The 26357-nt window shown below is 42.5% G+C and overlaps 1 protein-coding gene across 3 annotated transcripts in view; it reads left to right on the plus strand.

Moving 5' to 3' along the window:
- CRHR2 (corticotropin releasing hormone receptor 2) overlaps nt 1-26357 on the plus strand; it is a 160208-nt gene that overhangs the window by 78656 nt on the left and 55195 nt on the right. For 2 of the 3 annotated variants that reach the window (XM_037386824.1, XM_037386825.1), the window contains 2 exons: nt 6042-6127; nt 12507-12613. In XM_037386824.1, coding sequence (XP_037242721.1) covers nt 6042-6127; nt 12507-12613 — 193 coding nt within the window. The remainder of the gene's footprint in view (nt 1-6041; nt 6128-12506; nt 12614-26357) is intronic. The other variant, XM_037386826.1, reaches the window with a different exon arrangement.

The following is a 26357-nucleotide window of genomic DNA, read 5'->3' on the forward strand; positions in this document are numbered from 1 at the left end:
ATCACAAGATGATTATGGTTGGAAGGGACCTCTGGAGACCGTCTGGTCCAACCCCCCTGCTCAAGCAAGGCCAGCTAGAGCTGACTGCACAGGACCATGTCCAGACAGCTTTTAAACATCTCCAAAGAGGGAGACACCACAACTTCCCCGGGCAACCTGTGCCAGTGCTCAGTCACCCCCACAATAGAAAAGTGCTCCCTGATATTCAGATCCGGACACAGTACTCCAGAGGTGGCTTCATCGGCACTGAGTAGAGGAGAAGGATCACGTCCCTTGACCTGCTGGCAATGCTTTACCTAATGCAGACCTGGATACCTTCTGCCTTCTTTCCAGCTGGGTGGCCCCACCGTATACCAGTGCATGGTGTTGTTCTTTCTCATGTGCAGGACTTTGAAATTCCTCTTGCTGAACTTCATGAGGTTCTTATCAGTCCATTTCTTCAGCCTGTCAAGGTCCCTCTGGATGGCAGCATGACCCTCTGGCATTATCAGCTGCTCTGCCCAGTTCAGTATTGTTTGCAGACTTCCTTGAAAGTACACACTTCCCCATCATCCAAATTGTTAATAAAGGTGTTAAGCAGGACCAGATCCAGTATTGATCTTTGGGATGCACTGCTAGTCACTGGTCTCCAACTAGACTTTGCGCCACTGACCACCACCCTCTGGGCCTGGCCATTCAGAAGTTTTCAATCCACCTATTATTCAGCTTTTTTTACAAAAGTGCAGTTTTTGTAGCTACTTTGCATTTGTTTATACCTCTGTCATCTAGTGTTATTCGTTGGCAGTATTTTGAATATAATCTTCATGTAAGCACTTGCAGTTTTGAAGCAGTCGGTTACACTGAATGCTAAGACTTATCACAGTCATCCAAATTCATTGGTTTCTAAGTAGCAGAAAAATCACAGCTGGGATGACAAATATTGACTGTTGCTGCTCCATTTGCTGTTTAGACACAGCACTGAGGTCTTTTTAGATGAAGCAGTAACAGTGTTGTTAATAAAGTGTAACATATTGAGAAGGAATTAGTTTTGCATGAGTTTAGATGGCTAAAAGTCATACTGCTGTTCTGGGATAAAGGTCCCTGAGCTTTTGTGAAAAACTGCTGCATCCCATGCAAGTTTTCCCAGAACCAGTCTTGTGATCCCAGTACTGAGTAGTAGGGATGTTGAAGAGGGTTATGGGCAAAGTCGTAAACAGAGTTTGGATGTGTGCCCCCTTATGAAACACCAGCTACCTGAGTGTGAGGAGTCCTTCAAAATGAACAAATAACTCTGTAAGCTTCTCTTGTGTCCTTCCATGTCAGGTCAATATCTTTATCCATTATTTTTGGTGTATGGGCTGTTTGGAGATAGATTGCTGAAATCTGGGTTGACCAGCTTCTCTTTATTTAAATAACAGATATGCTGGGGCTCCTTAAAAATCTTTTTAGCCCCAAAACCAGAGTTGTGATTATCATGCTCAGTTTTTGGTTAGGTGCCAGGTTTTGGATAAATGCAACACTATTTTTCTTCTCTCTCCAAGGAGCTTTTGCTCTCCATCTGGAATGTCTCACTTGCTCTTAAATGATTATACTCAGCTAAGAAAAGATCAAGTTCTAGATAGTAATATGTGTGTGTATGTATATACAAACATACACGAGTGAGGCATTCCTTTAGTTATTTGGTTGTTCCCTGACTTTATTCAGAGAAGTACCATAAAAAAATACACTGAGCTGGGCTTACCTTTCCCAAAAGCTGGAGTCGGGGAGATTTGGCACCATATGGCTAGCTGCAGTATCCTCACCACACTGCTTGTTCTGGGATGCTTCCCACAGCAGGTCGCTTCTGAGGACCCTGTGAAATCCGCAGTGATAGTTCCCTGCTCACTGAAGAGACTCCTTAGGCCTATTTAAGCTAAGAGTGAACAGTGAGACATTGCTAACAAAGACTGTATGAAGTGGGCTGGAACAGTTTTGTCCAGTAGGACACTTCGGCAGGCATTGCTTTTACAATAGCTTCAAAGAGTCCCTGGTCATGCTGTGGGTGGCTGGTTGTAAGGAACAGGGAGGGTTTCACTGTTCTATTCCTGACAATGCTTTGTTATAGTCATGCTCAGATCTTTTACCTACCTTTTTATGACGTGATACAAAGTTTTTCATAAGTGGAGATCCATTTTACATCACCTTAGAGCCCATGAGAACTGCAGATGTTGGTACTTTTACTGTCCCTGTGTATGGAGCTGAAATGTTGGCTGGTGTGTAGAATCAAGGTTTGGCATTAGGCTGTCAAAACAGCAGCCACCACTACAGAGCAGGAGCAGCAGTGGAAGGTATTGCAGTCTGCTGTCTGAGGGGCTCTAACTGCTGCATTCGACTCCGGGAATACAGCCATTTCTGTCATCGGCTTTATTGATACAATATGATATGACCAGCATGACTGAATCAGCCCTTAGAGGAAATATGAAAATGCATATGTTATGCTGGCTGGCCTGGAGGGGTTGAAATACATTTTCTGGAAGCTAGTGACCTGAGGGACAGTCTCAGCCCTGCCGGATATTTCTTTCTGTTCAGGGAGTTCCCTTTTACCTCCTTGCCTATCCCCTGGACTGATGGTTAAGCAGAAGCAATCAGGTGCCACAAATGTTGCTAAAAATCTACAACAACAGGAAACCAACATTTTAAAGTCAAAGAAGAGGCCATAGTCTGAAGCGTAGAAATGAAGCAGCTGCTTGCTGCTATGAAGAAGACTACGGTGATTATTTGAAGTTGTGATTATTTTATCCAGGGCCTTCTGTGCAGAGATATACAAGTGCATGCTGGAAGTTCAGCGCATGGCAGATGTGACTGGCTGTGGACGGAGTGAGCTTCTGTCCAGGGCATATGCAATTCATCCGATGTCCTCAAGAAATGCTAGGCTCACTATGTGCCAGGGGGTTCATCAGTGCATGAACAAGAGCTGCTTCTTCCAGGTGCCTGCAGTGAGGCTCTTACTTTCTTGTATTACCTCCCTTGCTAAATCAGGTATTTCTCCTTTAAAGCACCAGGTAAAAGACCTGTATTATATTACTAAAATAGATACATGAAAATACATTCAGGATGATGGGAACTTGTTTCCATGTGGCTATTAGAACTAATGCTGTAAAGCATTTGGAAGAAAGAAAAAAGACGTTTGCTTTGGGATATAAATTACTTATGACTGCTAAGAGTTTAGAATGAGACATTCCCAGAAGTCAGATCTACTTGCTGCTTTTGTTTCCGAGAAGTGGCTGATACTGGAGGAGATTCTGGACTAGAGAAATTCAGAGTTTGATTTTATTCTCCTCTTGTTCAGATACTCACCATGTAAGAGAACTGAGGTGACAGCTCATAAACCCAGATCACTGTTTCTCAGAGAACTGCTTTGATGTGGGTGATTTACAGGATTCCTGAATTTGCACTGAAAGATTGCTCAGAGGCACATTTCATGGCTCCTCATATTCTAAGTGTAGCAGTTACATATCAAAATCGGGGTGGAACCGAATGGCATTCGGTACGCTGGACCTTGCTTTGCTGGCCATGATCTGTTCTCTAATATTTCATTTGGACAATAAACATGAGGCACACATTCTTCTGAAAAGATTATTATAATGAGCAAGGAAGATGTAGTGCAGGGGACAGAGGCATTGTGGCCTGATAAAGTAGAAGAAGTGGTTTGTGATTGTTCACAGCCCTGCTGCAGTCCTGCCAGGTCATTTTCAGGAAGTCATGTACACACGTTTTACTTCTGTTTCTGTAGTAAATGGAAATAGCAATGAGAAGAGTAGAGGAAGAAATTAGCATGGATGGGGGAGCACTCCTAATACTAGCTTTCTTTTTCAGCTAAGAGAAATCTTTGAAGGGAGTTTTGGGGTGAAATGGGTCTTCTTTCCCTAGTTTTGATACTTTCCCTCTCTTTCACCCAACTTCAAGCTATTTTTGTTTTCTGTCAATTTCTCATCTGGAGAGAAATCAGAAGAGGAAAAGTCTTTTTTCCTTTTGCATGGATAAATACCTACTTAATTCAAATGCACCTTTCCCTCTCAGGTACTTCTGCAGCCCCAGTTGTACATTCTAAGAGTCTCACTGTGTTGATTGTGTCTGTGCTCTCCACGCCTGAGCTGGAAATACACAGCAAGGGAAAGGATGAGCCAGAATGACTAAAACAAGGGTTTCATATGAGCTATCCTTGAAGTGGGATTCAACATCTGAGTAAGCACCAGTTTCCCACTCAGTGTCTGGAGACTCAGATGTTTGCTACAGAGACTCAAAATCAGCAACCGTTCTGCACAGAGAGCCTCAGCGCTGGCTGAAGAGGGGGGCAAACACAAGGGCTTTTAGGGATGTAACTGTGATCCAACCACCTGAATTCCACTCAGACCTGGTCTCAGAGGAAGGGGGTAATAGATGACCCAAGAGACATTTAGCTTGAGATATTGAATAATAATAAACAGAACAGTGATGAAAGAAGTCTTATCACCTGCTTGCCCTTCAAGGGAAAATTGCACAAAAACAGTGCACAGAAATTGGCAGTCTATACCTGATTTTCCAGTAAGAAAGAGGGGGAAATGTGCAAATTTGCCTGTAACCTAGTGACAGAAATGGAAACTGAGGTCCTTAATCCTTAGCACAAGTTTCTGTAGTTGATCCAAATGTTACCAGTTGTTTTATTTTATTTTGTTTGGCCCTGTCACTCCAAAACAGAACAGTGAAAAAGTGCCAATAGACAGTAGTAAGATGAAATTCAGTGATCTGTATGGTTATGGTATAATCTGGAGCATCTAGGTGAACTGTTACTTGTTGCTTTCTATGTGGATTTTCCTCCTTTGTAACAACAAACACCTTTTGAAGTCTTTTTACCTTTTTCAAAGGCCATTGTCAACAGTACTTTTAGAAATATTGAACATGATGCTTTTGTGTGACATATTTTCATGACGGTTGGATGCTGAACTAGCACTAAATGACCATGGCAAAGGCCCAAGAAGAAATTGGGTAAAAGGCAGCAAGAACATTGTGATGAGTTCATTAGGAAGTTGTCTGTATGTGTACTTTGGGCATCTTTCTGAATTTCCTGTTTTATTTTAATTCTGTTGTTTCTAAGACACAGTTCAAAATAAGCATAGAAAAAACTCTGTTGCTTGGGATTGGATGTACTTTTGACGAGTGGAGGAAGGTAGTTTGTACAGCACAACTGCATCATTTTCTCTCTGAGTTCTTGGGATGAAGAGGAGTGCTTGCCAGAAACTGGACTCCCCTCCTCACCCCCAATGTTACTAACACAGTCTGCAGAGCTCCTAAGGGTGACATTGCAATTGGACATGAAATCTCTCTGCTTCTATAAAGTAATCTATGATTTTCACTTAATGTTCTGGGAGAGCTGGCACCTTGGAAAAACATCAGAAGTGGTTTCTTTTTTACAGACAGTGGGTGAACACATCATAACCTGGGTTTCTGAAATCTTTTTCAGAGACGTTCTTGTGTGCCCTCCCCAGCCTGCCTGCCCCAGGGTTGGGAGATGTGGTTATCTTGTTCCTTCAGGTTCTTGAAAAAGTTTTACCAATAAAGTTGTTGCATAGGTAGACTAGAAAATCAGTATCTCTGGGAATGTTTCCCCTAGTTTACAGTGGAATGAATGGGAGGGAAGTAGAGCAATAAGTTTACCATACACATACTGTTCTCCTAGATGGAGCACGAAAGACCTAAACCTTTCTGCCCGCTTTTTAATACATCATTTAACATCTTTTTAGATGGCTATACTAATATTAAGCTTTCTCTTGCAACATTGTTCTCATACCTTTGCCGTCCTCTGAACCAATATGCTGTAAGAAAACATTATCAATCGTATCTTTAAATACTTTAGATGTGTTTATGTGCTTTATTTCTTCTCTTCTCTCCTCAACAGGCTGTTCTAGTCATCACAGAGGTGGGATAAGTTGATTTGCCTTGTGAAGAATCTGTTCTTTTAACCTTTTCTGAAACCTGTGAAATTGCTAGTATGTTTAAAGTCCAGCATAGAGTGTTCATCTGTCTTTTCTTTTGGTCCATGCCAGGAAATGCCTACAGAGAATGCCTGGGCAATGGGACATGGGCTTCCAAGATAAACTACTCCCAGTGTGAGCCTATTCTGGATGACAAGGTTTGTATTTTTCCCTGCATTCTTCTCAATGACATTTCTCAGCATACATGAATGCAAAGTGAAGTTTAAGGTTAACATACTAATTTGGGACTTCTGAGACAGGTTCCATTTCTGTCTCTGGAACAAATGGTCCTTGTGAATTCAGGCAAATCACTTACCTTCTCTCCATATCCCCTAATCATATGTTTTTTTAAAAAGGATGCTTTATTGCACTCCGTTGCTGATGATGTATGCTTATGCAGATCCTTCCTAGCTTTGTTCAGAGCCTACAGATGCTACATTAAATGTTAGTAATAATAACAATAAGACCAAAAGCTTCTTTGGCACTGAAAAATAAGCTTTCACCAGCTGATTCTACCCTGTACCTATCAGTTCTGCGTTCTCATCAACAACTGGCTTTTCCAGATCCCAATGTCATTTCACCTTCAGTAAATATGTTAGAGGGCAGCAACAGAAAAATACATAAAAGCAGAGTCAGGTCCCAGCTGTCTTTAAAAGATTGAGCCAGTCTTGCATTATAGAGGAGTTTACATAATTAAATTAGCATAGAGGGTTAAGCTCCTTCAGAAAGGCTGCAAGTCGTTATGCAAAGTCCTTTTCTTGTCAAACTTTCCTTGGAGGCAATTGTAGACATTCACCCTCACACGGTTTAAACCCTTAAGCCTTTCATGCCATGTTCTCTTTCTCTTCCTCCTGTTCTGAGCGCTATGGTGGGACACAAGCACACACAGACTTTGTGCTGTCTCTCTGCTGGGGGGACTTTCCCCTCTAAGAACCAAGGTGGAGCCCAGCAGCTCAGGCCTGTTTAAGTTTTGGGGTTCATTCCACTCATTCTGTCACTGGAGTTGTGCCATGCCAGTTGCAAAGAGAGAGGAGGAAGACAAGCTCTCACCTGCTGAAGGCTGCTTGCAGAGCTCATCCAGATTTAGTACTCGGAAACTGTCTGGACTAGTGCTGTACCCAAAATAGTCATGATGTGCTTTGGCTGTGGCCCAGCATCCATCCTGTGAGATCCATGTAGCTGCTGAATGTGGGCTTTGACAAGTGAATCAGAGAACAGATAACTACACACCAGCTGCTGAGGAAGGCCTGCTCTTACTCACTGGCTAGAGCACTAGCCCACCTTCCCCCACCACACACACACACACCCCCCTACATTTTTTAGAGGCTTCTAGAAAGTAAGAAACAGGTGCACCATAACATGACTGCCATCCAGAGGGTCTGATACATGTTTGTTGTGGTCTAGCATAGTGGAGAGGCTCCCATGGCGATTTAAGCTGACCTAAGTTGGGACCACCCCGGTGCAGCCCCTCCTTACGTTTCTTTCCCACTTAAAATGAAAAACTAAATTTTTGCTGGGTCATTTTTCGGATGAATCAGTTCCCTAAACTATCTTGTTGCACTGTTGGAGGAGCGCTGGGGCCAGCGCAAGCAAAGGGGGTGAAAGTGTGGCTGCGGCTGAGGGAACAGCAGACCTTGGGAGCAGACCAGCTCCGACTGAAAGGGATTTGCACTTCTGTGAAGCCACCCTCTTAAAAATGAGCAAAAGATAGGGTGTATAGAAGCCAGTGCTGGTTTAGAGAATGGGGAACAGAACCAGGTGAAGACTCAAAATCTTTGGTGTGATTTAGCTGGCATGGGAAACTGGGGCTGATAGTAGCAGTTTGCTGTACCAGCTCAGGAAAATGCTGCTGCATTTTAATGCCACTACGTGTTTGTCTGCATGACTTGAACAGTTGCTGTCTCTGCACAAGCAAATACAGAGGAGTTTTATTTGAAGAGGCTGGAGAAGTGTTGTGACTAGAGGACAGGATTATTTCCTTTACTCTGTTTTTGCTTCTAAAAACTTTGCAGCTATGGCGATAGCTTAAAACCTCTTAAATAGCATGTTCCTTAAACAGATGAAAGTGCAGATGTTCCCCCACCCTTGTTTGCAGAAGCTTAAAAACTCATTTATTAGATCTTTAAAGATTTGTGACAAGCTTTGCAAATATTAATATTTGAGAATATTTTTGAAATCTCTAATAATGCTCAGTGTTACAGATGAATACTTGGGTTGCTTCATGATCTCAAAAAAAAAAAAAAAAAAGAAAAGAAAAAAAGAATAATCCTCATGGATTTCCCTAATCCTCCATTTTGATTAAAGGTAAGATGCAAGCATACATGTGGGTCTATTGTTATTTAATGACTGATCCTAGCAGATGCTAAGCATCAGCCAGGAGGTATGCCCTGTGTCTTGTGTTTATTGTTAATACAGAAAACAACACTACTTTCCAGCTTGGCCACTCACAGCCAGAGTGCTAAAGAATTACATGGTTTGACTTCAAATGCGGTGATTGATGCATGGGACAGGAACAAGACTTTTCAAGATCAACCCCAGTGCTACATGCTTTATAAGAGTGTCAGTAACGTCGCAAGGGAAATTTTAGGGTTTTTCAGATGTGGGTCAGCCTTAGAGGGCATAAACTCCTGTAACACACATTCACTGGACTATCATTGCTTTACTTGTGGTCAAGACCTGTGGCTGTAGTTGGTAAAACTGCTCTGGGACTACTTTTCTCCTAGATTCCTGCTTTGGCTGGGATCTAGTTGCCTGCATGTAGTTACACAGTGTAGTTTAAAATGTCCCAGTGTATGTCTGTGCATCTGGCAGGTGTGACACAGGCCTTCTGCAATACCTGTGTCCTTTAGCACAGCAACGGGAAGCCAGTCACCAGGACCAACTAGGAAGCACAGAGTCTCCCGAGTGGATCTCAAGGGGCACTAGTTGCCTCTGTGTAACTGGTTGGAGCCCTTGCTTCAGATTCTGGTTCAGATGTTAGGTAGAAACCCAGATGTAGGTGTCCTAACGTCAGACTGCGTCCCATCCTCTGAGCAACTGGTTAGCTCCTTCTCCAGGCACAGGAATCGGGTACAGAAATAATTTTGATCCAACTGGCTGTTTGATGGCATAACGTGCAACCAATGGGAAGCTTCTACTCAGCCTACAAGCTCCTGTGTCAAAGGGACCTTTGCTGCACCTGTCACAAATCTGTGCTGTTACAAAACGAATGAGAGTCTCAGGCAGCAAAAAAAAAAATAAATCTCAACCTCCAAGAAGAGCTATAAATTAGGAACATTGGTCTTCTCTATGTGGCCTATGGCAGCTGGATATACATTTGGTTCTGCTAATGTTTTGAGGTGGCTTCAAGCTGTGTAGCTGAGTTAGCACCATGCTGGGCTTAAGTTAGTGTATCCTGCTTAGAAGCACAGCCACGTTAGCCACAGCTACCCAGCTCCCAGCTGTCCCCGGTGACGCAGTGAACTCAGAGGCATCTTGGATGACAAAGATACTTCCCAGTTGCTTCTGAAAGTCTTTGGAGAGGAGATATGGTGTCTTTCAACTGTACTGGTGATGAGGTCATCCTGGCAACAGGGAGAAATCTAGAGTGGCTGAACTGGGAATGGAGTGTAGAGCCCCACAGGGCGATCTGAGCTGTGAGCACTGTAGGTCCTGTTAGAAGTTCTGTTAGAGGGAGAAAGATCCTTGTCATCTGGAGAGCTAAGAGAGCTGTCATTAGGTAGTTATTAGTTCAAATCATTAGCTGGTTTGGTTTGGACAGGTTAGCAGTCATGTCCTAGCTAAAGGAAAGGAAAAAGTCCTCGGGAGAGAATGACTCTGTGATTAGCCTGACATCTGGTTGCAGGGATCCCAGTGTGCCTTAGATTTGTAAAGCTGGTGCAGGTAAAGACATAAGCTGTGCTTCCTCAGCTTCCCTGGTAGAAGCTTGTTGGAAGACAACTCTGCACTGTCTGATGTAACATGATTGTCATGCATAAGGTACGGCATGCAAGAGGTGATGTGACCTGCTGTGGTCTGGAAAGCAAGGCTAATAGTGTCCAGACCATCTTCTTTTCTGTCTCCTTTGTAATATAATGATCCTTCTCCTAAGCCTAAATAGGATTTAAATCTGCATTTTAGCAAAGTGAAACATCATCCTGGAAGCAGAGTAATATTGAATAACAGTGGAAGGTTGTTACCATTTTAAATGTATGTCTTCAAGAGGGTGAGACAAAAAAGGGTTATGCAAGCATTTTACATGAACTGAGCTTTGGCCAACACATGACTGATTCTGGGCACGTGTTTTTCAGCCCCGAAGGTGTTGTCTCCAATTCTACCAGGGATGCAGATTGCATGTAGGCTGGTGGAAAGTGATCTTGCCACCCTGTCAGCTTATTTTTTCATAGGCAACGAGGCAGTTCTTGTTTCTATGATATATGAATTTGCCTTCAGGAAACCTTGCTAGTGTCAGCAACAGGAAAAATAGAAGTTGTGACTGTTTTTTCTTCAGCATCAGTGTGTCAAAGAGGAGCTTAATTATATTTTTTCCCTCTGAATTTTCTCATGTTTTGAACCATGCCTTCTTAAATCTTGAGTGAAGTTGGAACAGTGATTAGGATCCAAAGGAGGGAGCTGAAGGGCCAGATTAAAAAAGCAAGATCCTTGGCCTAGGAGAAGCACTGTCATCTTCCAGATTTCTACCATTACATGAGCAATTCTGGATGACGTTCATAGTCATATGGTTTAGCTTTAGGCTGTCCTGTGAGACGTAGGGACTTGGACTTGATGGTCCTTATAGGTCCCTTCCAATTTGAGATATTCTGTGATTCTGTGAATTAAGCAGGGAACATAAATAAGCAAGGCAGTTTGCCAGTGCACTAGCTGAACAGTACAATGCATTTCAGGTAGGTACATCAGGTCAGGTGTGTTTTCTTCCCCTTTAGGTGTCTTTGTGACAACAGTAAATAAACTTCACTGTGGAATTCAGATTTTGTAGGTTTGTTTGTTGGGTTTTTTTTTTCTCTCCTCAAGGCTGTTCAGAAAATGGGCTTGCACATGGGGAAGTTTATTTCAGGGGATTTTATAATAGACTTAAAAATACCTTACATGGTTGAGTTCTTTCCAGAAACAGCACATTACTCCGTGTGCTGAAGATATAGGCAGGTTTCATCACAAAACTGATTCCAAGAGGGCTTGCTTGCTTTCTGGCAAAGTGCTGGAAGATGCTATCTCCACAGAACAATGGAACAGATTGACTACAGCTGCTGATTATAGCTCCATCCAAACATTCATTCACTGACAAATTCCTTTGACTGGAATACAATGTTAAGGGAAATTGTTAGAAAAAAATAAAAGAAAGGAAGTTCAACCAAATTTAGAAAACTGATGGCATTTGTAGGATTTTACTTTTATATTTTTATCACAAAGGAGGAAATTTAGGTGGTCAGTTTTCAAAGGTCTTGTTCTTCTGAAGGAGGACAACATCCCAAAGTGGGGAAAGATCTGCTTAACCTGAAAAGAAACAAATGCCAAAACAAATAAATAAATATCTTTTTTTCAGGGTGGGTGGGGTGGGTGAGTATTCTTTAAGAAACAAACATCTGTTGATTTTTAACCAGCCTGAGTATTTATCTGAATAGTATTCTATAATAGTAATTATGAATAGATTCTTCCTATCCATCAGGCAAAATGAGGAGATGCTTCTCTTTTCTCTGAAGCCAGCAGCAGCCCACCAATAAAGAATGTTTCAGTTACTTCAAGGTCAAATTTCGGTCACATCACTAAATTCACTGATTTATGTGGGAGCACTTTTGCACTTAATTTTTTGTTTATAGGATCAAGAACCTACCATAATCTCCCCAGCATCCTAGGAAATAGATATGAATACATTAAGTTTCACCACATACTTGGATTGCTGCTAAAAACAATAGGATCTCTGGTTTGTCACACTCTCAAAACTGAAAGAACACCACCCGATTCCAGGTCTTCCAATCTGCACTGGTTCTGCCCTCAATTTGAAAGATAAGGATCGTAGCTTGTAAGGAATGTACCTCAGAGAAAAATCTACCTGTCTGGAAAGGGCTTATTATTCTGACTGACAGCTGGTTCATTTTTGTATGAAAGCCAAACCATTTGAGTAGGAAAGTAGAATAACCTGGTTCATTAAGACCATGCAGTTTCCTAATAAGTAATGTTTTATAACTTTTGAAACTGTGAAATGATGTGGATTTGATAGCTTTCTCACCATAAAATGACAAAGTTTTAAAATAGCATAATAATGGAAATAAGAAATCCCAAGGAAATTGCAGGGAAAAAGGGGGAGGGGAAAAATAACTTTTTTGCTAAAATTTGTAAGAAACTGTGGACAAATCCCAAGTGAAGTGAAAACTTCTGTGCTTGGGCAGCATGTTTGGTTTATACATAAGCATCAGCCCTGGGGCTACTGCATCATTTTAAGTCAAGAAAAGTAATTACTGTTTCCTAAACTGATTAACTGTTCTTTAATGTCAGTGCTTAGAGAGTCATGCTGATTTAATCATGTTATCTCTTTACCTCCAGAGGAAGTATGCGCTCCATTACAAGATTGCTCTCATCATAAACTACCTGGGGCACTGTATATCAGTAGGGGCCCTTATAGTTGCCTTTATGCTTTTCTTGTGCTTGAGGTGAGTAATCTGTTTGCATGCTTCTAACTTGGTTGGGGGTGTGACACTTACCGTTTACTCAAGCCCTCTAATAACACTGTCCAGGTTGTGTACAGTCTTGAAAAATGGTCATGGCTTTTACACTCTCAAGCATGTATGTGGTTTCATTGACTCATGCATTGGATGAGCTGTCTGGTGGCTTCTGTCCATAGGAACAAAAGCCTATTTGTATTCAGGAAGAGGATTGTACGTGATTTATTGATGCAGCAAAAAATTCAGTGAGCACAGAATGCTTCATTAAGGGAAACCAGGATCTGAGTGTTTCAGGTTGCAGGTTCTGGGGGCAAGTTTTCCCTTTTTGTAAGGCAGTGCATGATAACATAAGGCATATTGCATTCCCTGACAGGTAATGCCCTGGTCTGGACCCAAGGAGACAGAATGAAATTTTCCCATTTTGCTTTGGGTCAATGCCAATTTTTCTTCATTGAAGAGCTTGGAAGATTTCTTAGATAACAAGAGAAGCATCTTTAGAGGTGCTTTACCTTCACCAGTGCCCATGAAATGATGAATGCAAATCAATGAAACTGCATAGAAACACTTCCCTGGTTCAGTGCTACAGAAGGGAGTTTGTCAGGTCAAATGGATATGTCAGTGAAAGAAAGTCTGTGAAGAAGAATTCGGGCTACAGGGAGAAGAGAAAGCACAGCAGGGAAGGAAACTTAGTGGAAAGTAATGGGTGGATGTGCATCAATCATCATATGTATTGTATGTAAACAGCCTGAGTTCCAGGAATATAGTTTAATAGGAGTGGCCTGGTTGGATATATCTGTATTATTTGTTGGATTACCTGAGTAGTATTTCTGTACTATTTGTGCTGTCTTTCCTAGGAGTGTTCCACCTGAACTTAGAATGAACTGCACTAAGTGCTGTGCAATGATAATCCTTGAGAAAAATCTTACAATAGTAGGAGAGGAGAAACAGGTAGAGGACCCCCTCCTGGGATTGCAAAGTGATGATTAACAGTGCCCTGAGTGAAAGAATTATTGCTTTCCTAGAGTGGACCATCCCTACAAAGTTTTATGCTAAGTCTTCCTCTTGAGCATTCCTAAGAGGGTCTTTCTTATTAACGACAGGAATCTTCTTTCGTCCCAGCATCTATAAACAGAAGAATCTATGCTAATGGGAAGGAAAAAAAGCTTAAAACATTCAATGGGAACATTTATGGTGCATCAGTTTAAACTTCCATTTCAATATTTTTACAGTGCATATAATGCCAATTCCCTAGTGCTTAGAGACCTGAAATAATTTACATGGAATAAAGAATGCAAATTATTCATTGTAACTATATTCCCTGCTTTGACGCTGAATCTTTTATAAATCCTTAAGTAAATAATGCAAAAATAATTAGATAATATGGTATAAATGTATCCAGCTTCATCCACAGAGATGGCCTAGCTGATCTCTTTTAAATTGTGCTCCTGGTATCCAAACTTTGACTTTAAGATTTTAATTTTGCAGTCAGCTTCAGCATTAAAAATGACTGCAGCAGTTAAGTACTTGCCTGTACATGCTGTGAATTAAGATAGCATCTTTTCAAATTCCCACTGTACCATGCAAAAAATATCTAGTGTCCAGCCAGCATTAAACAGCATGAGCTACCTCAGTGTCTGTAGAGTTACTTCACTTTTCCAAAATTCTAAAGATGCTCCAGGAAGGCAGTCCAGATTCATGGTGCATTACAGATTTCCCCTATACAAATTCTGGGTTATGCACATCTTTTTCACACTTACCTCTTCAAAGTGTCCCAAGAACAAATCAGTTTTGATAATTGAGTCCTATTATCTGGCGCTTTTTTTCATGTTTTAGTCTGGATGGAATAAAGCATCTACTAATTGGGAGAAAGGAGAGAATTTACATAATTCCTGCCTTAAAAAAACAATAGAAGACCCTGAAGGCTAGATCTGATAGTCCCACATCTTGGCCCAAAGTAGAAATCTATCAGTTCCTTATTCTTGCCCCACTCCACCCATATACCTCACTCCATGAGTATCCACTGAGGGTGAGAATAGAGGAGACCTCTATGAAGGCTCAAGTTCTACAACTGCTCCATATTTTTATGCTCTCACCCTTCACCTGCTTAATTTTCCTTTACTCTGTCAGTGCAGATGGAGTCCCAAAGGCAGTCTTAGCTGAAGGAAGAGACTGGAGCACACCAGCTATGTTGGAACATAAAGCCTAGGAAGTCTGTGGGATGTCTCACACTGGAGGTTTTGAGAGCAGGTTAAATATCTGGTTGGCATGGCAAAGAGTATTGCTTTGGTGATCAACTAGTGAGATGGGTGTTCGGCTTTTGAAGATGAGCTTCACCATTTCCATTGCTGCCCCAGCCCAGGTAGCCTGCTGCATTGATGGGAAGCTTAGTCCTCAGCTGTGTGGAATTGGGAAGGGGAAAGAACCGGATCTAGTACCTTTTCATCCAAATCTGTCCTATGTCATCTTGTCCCCAGTTCCTGTCTTCCTCGTTTCCTTATGCAGCCCTGTGTCCTTTGTTCACAGCCCACCCTCCACACCAGTAAAAATGTTCTACTGTCCTAAACTCTAAGGAACCAAAAGACATTTTGAGGGTCAGAAATCTCAGATGTAGCAGCAACCAGTGAAATCATCTGCCATCTGTCTTTGTGCTGCCAGAAGACCCCAATACAATGGCAAAGGGAGGAGAACTTAGCCACGGACTCCCTTTTACTGTGAAGACCTATTCTAGCCTTGTTTTCTCCAGTTCTGTCACATACCAACCAATCCTGTCTTGGGTATGCAATGACAAATAAGCCAGTAAACATTTCATTTAGCACCTAAATAATAAAAAGCGAAGCCCAGCTTATGGGAGAGGGCTTGATTTTTGTTGTCATGCTGACTGAACAGCCATGAGTTATTTGAGATAGCTCCTAAAGATCTAAGTCAAGGATAGTTCCTCAAGGTCTGAATGTAGATGGTCTTAGAAGTATGACAGTCGTGCTGCCTTTACAATGCAAAACAAAACAAGCACACTAACACTAACAAAAAGAATTATGCTAAGAAGGAAAAATGAGGAATTTGTACATAAAACAAAAGTGCTGTAGATCTGTATTAATCTCCAGTGCCGGATCTGGAGAGATTTGCTCAGGGCACATCACAGGGCATTCGTTGTTAAATATATCTGCACTACTGTGAATCTCACAGTCTGTATGTTCTCATTAATAGTGAAGGTTTGATTCATCCCTCAGGTGCACACAGGCAGTTCCCGCTGACATGCCTCTCATCATCCCACATAATCACACTCTCACACTAGTAAAGCAGAAATTTTCCATAGGAGGAATCCTGCTATCAGCAATACCATTCAACCTGAAGGGAAAGAAAAGAAGAAAAAAGGCAGAAGGATTAAAACACTTCTTTTTTTCTTTTGAATTATATTTTTCCTTTACTGTTGCTGATAAAGCAGAAACTCAAATTGCTTTGTCCTGGCTTTTTCCTTGTTAGTGTGCTGTTATATCAGCTTCTGATGTGGAATAAGAGTCCCTTGTGACACTCCTGACTTTTTATGTGCTGGCAACAGCCAGCATTGGCCTGACTAGATTCAATCAGGAGATGTTTTATTTGAGCAGTAGTGACCAAAGAAGAAATATGGGAAGACAGGTATTTTTTCTGGGAAACATCTAAGTCCCTGTTGAGGTTTTAGTCCAATAAAGGATGGTGCTGAAAGGGAGATAGACTGAAGACTAAAAATGACATGTCCTTCTGCACAGGTCGCTCGGTAAAGGCAGCTCTAAAAAAACCAAACCCACAAGCATTGGCATAATATCTTCTGTCACTTAGTGTGGTGGCAATGAAAGCAAATCAAGGTTTTGAGGGAAACTTCGCTTTCCTGTTGCCTCCAAATTTACCTCTTTCTATTTCCCCTTTAAAACATCTGGGTTTTTTTCTCATAGGCCTGAGGCAGTGCCTCCTTTCATTCTCCTGATTACAGCCAGATTACCTAGATCTCACGTTTCTTTTCCCCCAGAAGACTGAAACATTTTTTTCTTGAAACAACATAGTCACTTTTTTTTTCTTCTGTTTTCCTTTTTTTTTTTTTTTTCCTTTAGCCATCTTGCAGGGTTCAGGAAAGAAAGATCTACTTTCCTTTATCCTCCCCTGTTCCAAGCTCCTTTGAACTGCCTGTCCATCTGCAGTCTGGCACACTGTTGGTGAGACTGCTGCTGCAGGTCTCTGTTAGTCATAATGGAAGAGTTTGATTAAACCATTTGTAGAAACTTGTCAGAAGAAATATAGAGCATCCATACAGAGAGGTTTCATAGAGCAAAGTGACCTGACACCTATCAGAGCCTAGATACTGAGGATATATCAAGTAGTTAGGTGATCTGGGCAATTAGTAGTGGTTTGCACTTAAAAGTCATGTGGTATCTAACGTGACTAGAGAAAAGCAGACTCCACGTGTAAGGCACAGTCCTCCCATTCATGCCTTTCTGTCGTCAGGGGAAAAGAACCAGTTCCCGGACAGGGCACCAGCTAACTGAACTCATGAGTTTATGTCAGTGCCCCATTTTCCCCTTCTTCTCCTGTCTTTCCACCTAGCCTAGTTAAGTCTATTCCATCTGTCATTTAGAACAGCAGAGCCTTAAATAATGATTCAGACACATGGCATTTTTTAAACTTCATTGTAAATCATAAAAAATTGCAGAGCATGTGTTCAGTGGAGACAATGGCTGTAGGTTTGGAGACAGCACTCTGTCCCACCCTGTAACAGTTCATAGTAAAGTTCTCAAAGCAAGGCAGGAAGGAAAGTGATGTAGCTCTGTAAATAAGCACACATGCAATGAGGTGGTATTCTCTGAATATAAAACATTTGAAGTGCCTGTACTGCCTGAAACCGTGTGAAGTGTCTCCTCTTGCAAACTCAGGTAAAGGACAGAAACACATCTCCTACTGATTATCCTTAGGCTGGTGTCTTTGCTTCCCACTGCCTTTACTCACCCATCTCACATCTATGACTTGTTCTTTAGGCTCTTTGTATAGACCCTACCTAGTGCTAAAACCACAGAGGAAAGCAGAGTCCTCATGAAGTCCTGGAATAATATCAGCAATTAAGAGTGTGCCCACAGGCTATATTCTTAAAATGTGGAAGTTTTCAGAAGGTGTGTCTGAAATAGTGATATTGTAGCCTAGAAATATGAAGGCTGGCAAGGAGTTATTATTGCTGCCTATAAATACATGACTGTTGGATAAACATTAGAAACTGAAGAGCTTCTTACAATCAAGGGCAATGTCAGTGCAAGAAGAGATGGGTATAGATACTCTACAGATAGATTTCTACATGGATATTAGAGGATGATTTCCAACCCACAGAGCAGTGGGTCCAGGAGCAATGTAATAGAGGAAAAACTTAACCTGGAGTTAAACTAGAGTTTCGGGAATATATGAAAGATTTCTGCTCAATTGCTTTCTTGACCTGAGGTTTGGAGGATCAGGAGGCCACTTCATATCCTGTGCTTGAAGTATGTTCCTAGTGGTATATTTCTGTCATTGCCAAGATCTTAGCCATGAGATAGTATTTTTGGAGATGGATGCTAACTTGCTTTGTGCCATATTAGATGTATATTGAGTGATTAGCGAAAACACGTCTGTGCTCTGTTCTCCTTTTGATGACAGAATGGTTTTGGGAACAGTGGAGCAAGACTTGCAACTTTTCCAAGATTTCAGAGGAAAGAAGAAAGCAAAGTTTGGGCTTTACATTTTAGATATGAATCATGCTCAGGAGTCTTGAGTCATCTCTGGGAAGGAGTATCAGAGAAGATGTTTTCAAGCCTAAATGTTTAGAGTTACGCACTATAAATGGTTTTCATCCAAGGAATCTACATCCCTCGCTAACTCCACTGTAGTTGGTCAGCACCCAGCCACCTTCTCTTCTGTCTAATTGAAAAGATGAATACTGCTGCTTCACATTATTCTGTCAAGTAAAACACAAGAGAGATGGAAAATCCTTGATTTGTGTCACCCCTAAATGGAGCTTGTACACTCCTGCTAGCATGTGGACTGCCTCTGCGTGTTATGGAAACGGCAGCTTCCTTGGGGACATGCCCAGGTTGAACTGGAAACATTTCTGCATGCACAGTGAGCATGATAAGGCTAACAAATTTGGACCAAGCACAGGAATGAATATTTGGAAGAAGCAGGCTGTGAATGATCCTATATGGTCTTTCCTGAATTCCTGGCCAAATACTCAAAAATAATGAAATATTTTACACCATGTTTGGTGGAAATGAGGCCAAGGAGAGCATGAACAGCACCTTCAGTGCCTCAAACTTTGCTCTTTAGTTTATCTACACAGTATCTGCAAAGTTAGATAATTTAGTAAACATTGCTAATTGTATAATTGTATTAAGAGCAAAAAAACATAACCCGTGAATTCCCCAGCTGGTCATTTAAATTAATTTTCTTTCAGGGTTGGATTGGGGTTTTTTTTTTTGGGGGGGGGGGGTTGGTTTGGGTTGTTTTTTTTTTATAATCCCACTAGGGGATTATGAATGAGGACAAAACGTGCACTCTTGTATTTCCCGAGCAGTAGCTGTAAGCCAGATCAACCACTACCAGCTCCCAGTGTCTGGTTTCTGAAGTCCTGCCTCTTGATTTGTGCAGTCCAGCTGCAATGGTCACTCCGCTGGAAACATTCACTGTTCCACACTCTGGACAGATAACTGCAACCTGCATCAACAGGGCAACGTCTTAGATAAACCCCAGAGGGCTGTAGCGCCTGTACTGTGTCCCTGCTATTCTAAAGCTAGCTTGTTATGGGGTACTAAAGTACTAAAACCTGAGCTGCAAGGTAGCTTCTGCTAAAAGATACTTTATAGCCCCAGTTCCTGTTTGGTTCAAAAATGACTGACATCTGACCTCCATTTAGCAAAGCAAATTAGAGCAGATTTCCAAGTCTTTTTTCAACCAGCTAAACCATGATCACATGCTGTACTAAATGAAGTCATCTGTATCTGACTTTGTTATTCCTGTGAAAGTAACTGAGAAATTTTCTCACGTGGAAGACCTGATTGCACAGCCGGGATAGGAGCCACATTCTTAGACTGGAGTATCCAGTGACTGGGTTTCAATTAGCCTGTATTTAACCACAAGTTCTCTTGTAGGACAATATTTCTCTTTGTACATTGACTAGGACAGGCTGATGTAGTGTCCTATAGTCATCCATCCACATACAAATATATATCAATTGTTAGTGTGCTCATGGGTAGTTTGCAGAGGGCCGTTTTTGAGCCCTGTTCACCATGCTACACAGCCGGACAGTGCTGGGCAGAAACACAGACAGTGAGCACAGTGGTCCTGCTCTGGGGCTGTCCTGCCTGTGGTCCTCTTCTGTGTTGTGTTGGCTGCACCCTTCCAACCCTAGGAACATCAGTGCTTTAAGCCTTTATGTCTAAAGCAGGCAGTGCCCTGCATACTGTGCTTAAAAATTGGCTTGAAGGCAGGAGAAAGAAGCTTTGGAAAACGCTTAATGAAGCACAGATGGTTCTACAATGGGTTTATTTTTAGGGTCTATACACATCCTAAACACTAATGGAAGCTGCTGCTTCTCATCTTCACCTGAGCATTTCACCCCTGTCCTCGTAATAAAACTGTTATTTTCTTCCAGACTTTTGTTCTTCCCGTGCAACTGCCCCTTGCATTTCCTGTGGGAATATTTATATTCCCCCAGGCAACTGCCCCCAAGAAGCTCATTTTCCCTGCCAACCTCTCCAGCTGCTTTTCCCATCTGTAAGCATGAGCAGTACCAGAATATATGCACTGATTGAACATGAGCACACAGGGGAAGACATAAGGACCTCAGGGGACACCTCCATATGGATAAGAGCAAGTAAACCATGATAGGCACGGAGCCTGGGAAATAACTTGCTGTTAGGTATTCTTCCCACTCCATGCCATTTATGGCTTGTCCGTGGGCTTTGCCTGTCCTGGAAAAGACTAAAGGGGGAAAAATATTTTTTTAAGTGTTGTCCATGATTCTCCTCCCTGCTTGTTTAGCAGTCATGGAATGGGAAGGGCTCCAGCAAAGTGAGCTCAGATTTCTCCTGCCAACTGTTTTCAGACAGGCTTTGGGACAGCAGTCCTAATTGAACATCATTATTAATGGAATACTACATGAATTAATAGAAGGTTCCCAAGCTTCTTTAATAAACTTATCATTTGCAATTATTTCCATGCAGATGATTTAACTAGTTTAGCTAGCTTTCAACCATGCTGGCACATTATTATGATTGTTAATGTTAATTGTTTGTCTCATGCTTTGAATCAGAAGATAGTAGCTCTGCACATCCCAGGGGAAAAATACTGCTGTATGGATAGAGCGAGAATAAAAAATGTAAATTGACAGAAAGGCTACTTTGAGTTTTACCAGTGCTATTTTAGAAACCCTTTTATAGAGCTCCATTTCTGACTCAGTGAGGCCACCTGTACAGAAACAGTTGATAAGATTTTTCTGCCTTTTCAGATCTCAGCATTTCTCAAATTGTAAGAATGGCTTTTCAGATTCTCTGCTTTCTGTATTCAGCCATACAGTTAAGGTCATCTGATGGAAATAATTAGCAGAGTGTCATTTCTTTACAAACAATCAGAAACTCTTTCTGCCCCTCTCGGACACAAGCTGCAGTCAACAGCTGAGGAATTTTGCTTTTTATTTATTTTTCATTGGCTGCTGTTGTTCCAACTGTGGAAGTCCAGTTATGACACCCTGTACACCAAGCAGTTCAGGATGCTGTCAGGGAATGACATTTGGGCTTGAAACATGGTCTGTTCTCAAATCAGATAAAGAGGTCATTATGTGTAATTTCCCACCATACACCTGGCTTTTGATTTACTCATTAGGAAGGCCAAAGAGAGGTATGCTTGCTGTCACCTTAATTGCTTCTTTGTGTCTAACCCCCTGCTGCAGAGCTGGAGCTAATGCTTTTATGGGGGTCTCTGTGTGTGCAGTGAGTGGGAGGCATAAACTCCCAGATCATCTTACCTGGTTTTGGCCAGCACAACCAGCGACATACTCCAAGACTCTCAACTCACTGGAATACATATTTTCCTGTACCATTGCCCCTAGATTCCTGTAAATATAGAATCAGACAAACAGAGAATGGTTTGGGTTGGAAGGGACCTTTAAAGGCTGTCTAGTCCAACCCCCCAGCAATGAGCAGGAGCATCTTCAACTAGACCAGGTTGCTCAGAGCCCCGTCCAACCTCGCCTTGAATGTTTCCAGGGATGGGGCATCTACCACCTCTCTGGGCAACCTCTGCCAGTGTCTCACCACCTTCATTGTAAAATATTTCTTCCTTATATCTGGTCTGAATCTACTCTCCTTTAGTTTAAAACCGGTACCCCTTGTCCGTCACAATGGGTCTGCTCAAAAGTCTGTCCCATCTTTTAACCCCTTTAAGTATTGAAAGGCTGCAATAAGATCTTCCTGATCCTTGTCTTCTCCAGGCTGAACCAGCCCAGCTCTCCCAGCCTGACCTGCGCAACAGAGGGGCTCCAGCCCGCTGATCACCTTCTAGCACTCCCTGGACTCACTCCAAACGGTCCATGTCCTTCTTTCTTATGCTGGGGGCTCCAGAGCTGGACACAGCACTGCAGGTGGGGTCTAACGAGAAATGACGTAGAGGGGGAGAATCCCCTCCCTCAACTGCTGGCCACACTTCTTGTGATGCCTGCTGAGAATATGGTTGCTTCTGGGCTGCAAGCGCACATTGCCAGCTCATGTCCAGCTTTTCATCCACCAGTACCCCCCAAGCCCTATAATAATAAGTTAGATATTAAAATTATATAATGAATATATAGCAAGGTACTTCATAACTCAATATCCTGTGAAAATACGCTGTTGCTTTCTACACTCTTCTATCCAAAGCCTCACATCATTAGCCTTGAGACAAGCGGCTGTATTCTGAACAATGACTCCTGGCAAAAGGTCCTGCCTGCCTGCCATGAGGACACCCCTGCCCAAATCAGCAGCAGGAGTGGCACAGCAGCAGGACTTCTGTGCAACAGCCCCTCCATATCCCCTCAACAAAACTCCTGCCTTGTCAGAAGCGGTTGTCTGGAGATCACTCAACAGCAAACAAATCACTCTGATTAAGAAATCATAAGGAGCCAAAAAACCCTTTCACTTGCAGAACCAAGGTGCTTCCAGTGGCAGTATCTTTTCTCCCTCCAAGTCAGAAACTGTAAGTCCTTCTTTTCTCTCCTTTTCAAGGAAATCGTTTTCCTTCTGCCAGCTCCTTCGCTCAATGTGACAAACACCACTTGCATGTGCCTGTCTGACACTACTTGCTGTATTTCCAGGGAATATTTCATGCCTGAAATCTGCTGTCAGGCACAGCCAGAAGTAAAATTGCTGCATCAACTGTGCTACTCGGAAGCACGTGTTGGAGATGCGCTACCAACCGCACCTGCCAGCTTGCTCCCGCAGCCCACCGGACTAGCAGCTACCTGCTGTCCAGTTCCAGGCTCTTTCTATCCCTCCTCCCTGCAACTCCCAAAGGACAGAGGAGAATGCAGTTGTGAGGAAATGCCTCTTCATCCAGCCCTTAGGAGGGGACAGGCAAGCAGAGAAGAGAAACCAAGACAGACAAATGTATTTTACCATGAATAACAGCTTATGAGCTCTTCATTTCTTTATGTTAGTAGAATAAGCCGTGGCCTGACCCCACTGAACATAAACCACAAAAGAATTTCAGTGACTCCTGTGAGGAGCTGGGGCCACCAACAGGGTGATTCAATGTGATTAAATGTGGTTTCTGAATCAGGAATATCTTAAAACTTCTGACTGCCAGCAGCAAGGAGGTAAGAGCAAAGAACAACAGCCTGCCTCCCCTTTTTCCCATACCATTTGCCAAACTGTCTTTTAATGATCACCACTGGGAACTAAGTCACAGCCTGACTCGTTGGTCTGACTAAATCTGCAAGTTCTTATGTCTTTATGTTGTGGAATCAATCTTTTAAGTCTGTTCTGAATAGATTACTACAACCTCTTTACTTATTCCTTACATTCTTGGACCCGTGCACCAGGGAAGAGTTAGTAGAAGAGTCCAGTCAAGGCCTTGACCAACACTTTTTGTCTGAAAAGGATCGGAGCAGGAAGCAAATACTGGAAAAAGCTCTTTAATGGAAGCCCATAGCCTCAGCCCTTGGTGTCTTGTGAGGTACCAGCCTTCAGGCTCTCTGGGATGGTGACTTGTGCTGCTGTTCCTGGAAACTGGACTACACTTGCACCCTTCAATCCACATCAAGGGTTGTAAAACAAGTAGAAATGGCATAAACACTGTTACCTGACACAAAGATGAATATGAAACCTTCTGTCATCTGATCTTTTAGTCTAGGGGACTTCAAATGGCTCTGTAACTCACAGGTTTTTCCTAGCAATGCTGTAATTGTGTCTGAAGCAGCAGATCAGCACACAGACCCCTCACCTCCCATTTCTCCCCTCTTGTGTGACTCTGCCTTCTTGAGAAAGTAGCTCTCTGTTGTCTGTGCACTCATCTCCCTAGTGTCACTGCTACGCTCTCCAAACTGTGAGAGCTCCCTACTGAGGTAAGAACAACCCCAAATTTCTTAGTTTCTGAGTTGTGAGTGAATACACTCATGCCGATCACTGTGACTCTAGGAAAGCTCAATTAACTCAGAATACAGCTCACTGTGTTTCATTGTCTACCTCCTGCGATTTACCATGTGATGTGAATTCCTTCTCAGTGCTGCCTGTGAGGGCAGTTGCTGCTGTTTCTGGAGAGCAGGCTTGCTCACTTTTTCACTCCACAGAGCAAAGGCAATAATTAATAAAGGAGAAAGGAAACTGTGAATTTCATTGCTGTAGAAGACTGCTATGGCTGTTTAACAAGTGTTCAAAAAGGGACAGGTCATTTTCATGAATAACAGGCATATTTAAATTTAAATTAAGGCTTATAAATTTAAGCTAGCTTCCATCTACCAAGAGCCAGTAAAAGATCTGTGCAGGACAAATTACCCCTATGGGAATTATGAGTTTCTTCCTCAGGCTTTCAGATGAGTGAGTATAACAAGGTTGGCTTTGTCCTTTCCCCAAACATTAGCTGCACTGCAGGTGTCCTATTAGCTGCTAGCTTTGCCCAGTTTGGGACATGTCCTTCGTTCACTGTCCACCTCAGTGGACTCCAATCTGGCTACACAGGCAAACCTTACGCACAGGGTAAGCTCCTGGGCCCAGCAGAACAGTCTCATGTGAATAGTGCCTGAAATGAGGGGACCCTCATTTCAGTCAGTATCCCTCTAGATGCTTTACCCATACTAAATTACAATAATAACATTCACCAGCAGTGCCTGTAAATGAGAGCGGCTTTCTCAGGTGGCTGGCAAGAAATCTTTCCCTTGTTACATCGATTGACTTAGCTGCAGCCCTCCACTGCTGTGCCCTGCAGCCTCCACACGCTACATCAACCCTGCTGTTTCCCCCTCCCTGCTATGAACCTGACACAGTTATTTCTCAAGCTTTTCCTGCCCTTGGCTATGAATTGCATTACTGCCACTGTGATTTCTGTGCTAGTAGTAGTTAGGAGATAGAAACAAACAGAAACCGTGTGCTCTGGGCTCTCTCAAACAAAAACAAACTTTGAGTCTCCAGGTGGGACTCCTACTAAAATAAAAGGGGAAAAAAAAGGGGAAAGGTTAAAACCATTCTGTGCCTGGGGTCACATCACTGCCTGAGCCATTGAGAAACTCGGTGGCACTTTCAGACACGTGTTTCTCAGTCTGAATATACTGGTGTTGCCATTAAAACCCTAACTGCTATTAGCACCAGCGGAGCAGTGGCCCAGACATCACGAAAGCAAATCCTGCCCCTCGCCTGTTTGTGCTGCTGTGCCAAGGCAGCAATGCGGTGGGGAATGTGACGGGGGAGAGACTGCAACTGTAAAAGCAAATTCTTCATTGCTCTGTTAGCCCCAAAGACGTAAAGCCTTTTTAGTAGGTGAAAGCGTCTACTTACCATCCATGCCACACAGAGAGTGTCCCAGACATGGAATGAGGCCATGGTACCAGGCTGCTCATACCCAAAGTATGGCTTTTGCTAAAGGTAGTGGGACATGGGAGCCAACTGTCCCTGGTTCATGTCCAAAGCATTATTTGACAAGGCTTCAGGCATCATTTTGGTAAATTCCAGCTGCTGGCCACATTTATACTTAATTTTACACCACAAACACATCTTCCCTCAGCACATGTGGCTTTTTGAAAACTAGGAGAGTTTTGATCATAATTATCTGTAGAGCCTGGGAGTTCCCAACAGAGGCCAGACCCTCTTGCTCTGAGTCCTGAACAGACAGCACTAAAAGTTTACCTCTGTCCTAAGCATCCTTCAATCCAAACAAAAGCCAATGGCTAGGTTCAGACTGACGGGCAGAGAAGACAAAACAGTATGAACCAAGAAGCAGTGAAGAGGGCAAAGATCATACAGCCACTAGATGCCGAGTTTGTCTTTATATTCCAAGACACAGAAGAGAATGTGCGTTTGATGACTAGGATCCTACTGAGGGGAAAAGCTGTTTTTATGAACTGAACCAAACAATCTACAACTATTTGTTTGATCCTATTTGCCTCTGCACCCACTGCAACATCCTGCTGTAAATCTTGTGGGAATAAGGTTTCCTCTAGCCAGATTTAGCTGGTGTTCTAGCATACAGGATGATTAAACTACATTTAAATGGAGGCATGCAGCAA

Source organism: Falco rusticolus, chromosome 4, assembly GCF_015220075.1.
Source record: "Falco rusticolus isolate bFalRus1 chromosome 4, bFalRus1.pri, whole genome shotgun sequence".
In the NCBI taxonomy this organism is placed as follows: Eukaryota; Metazoa; Chordata; class Aves; order Falconiformes; family Falconidae; genus Falco; species Falco rusticolus.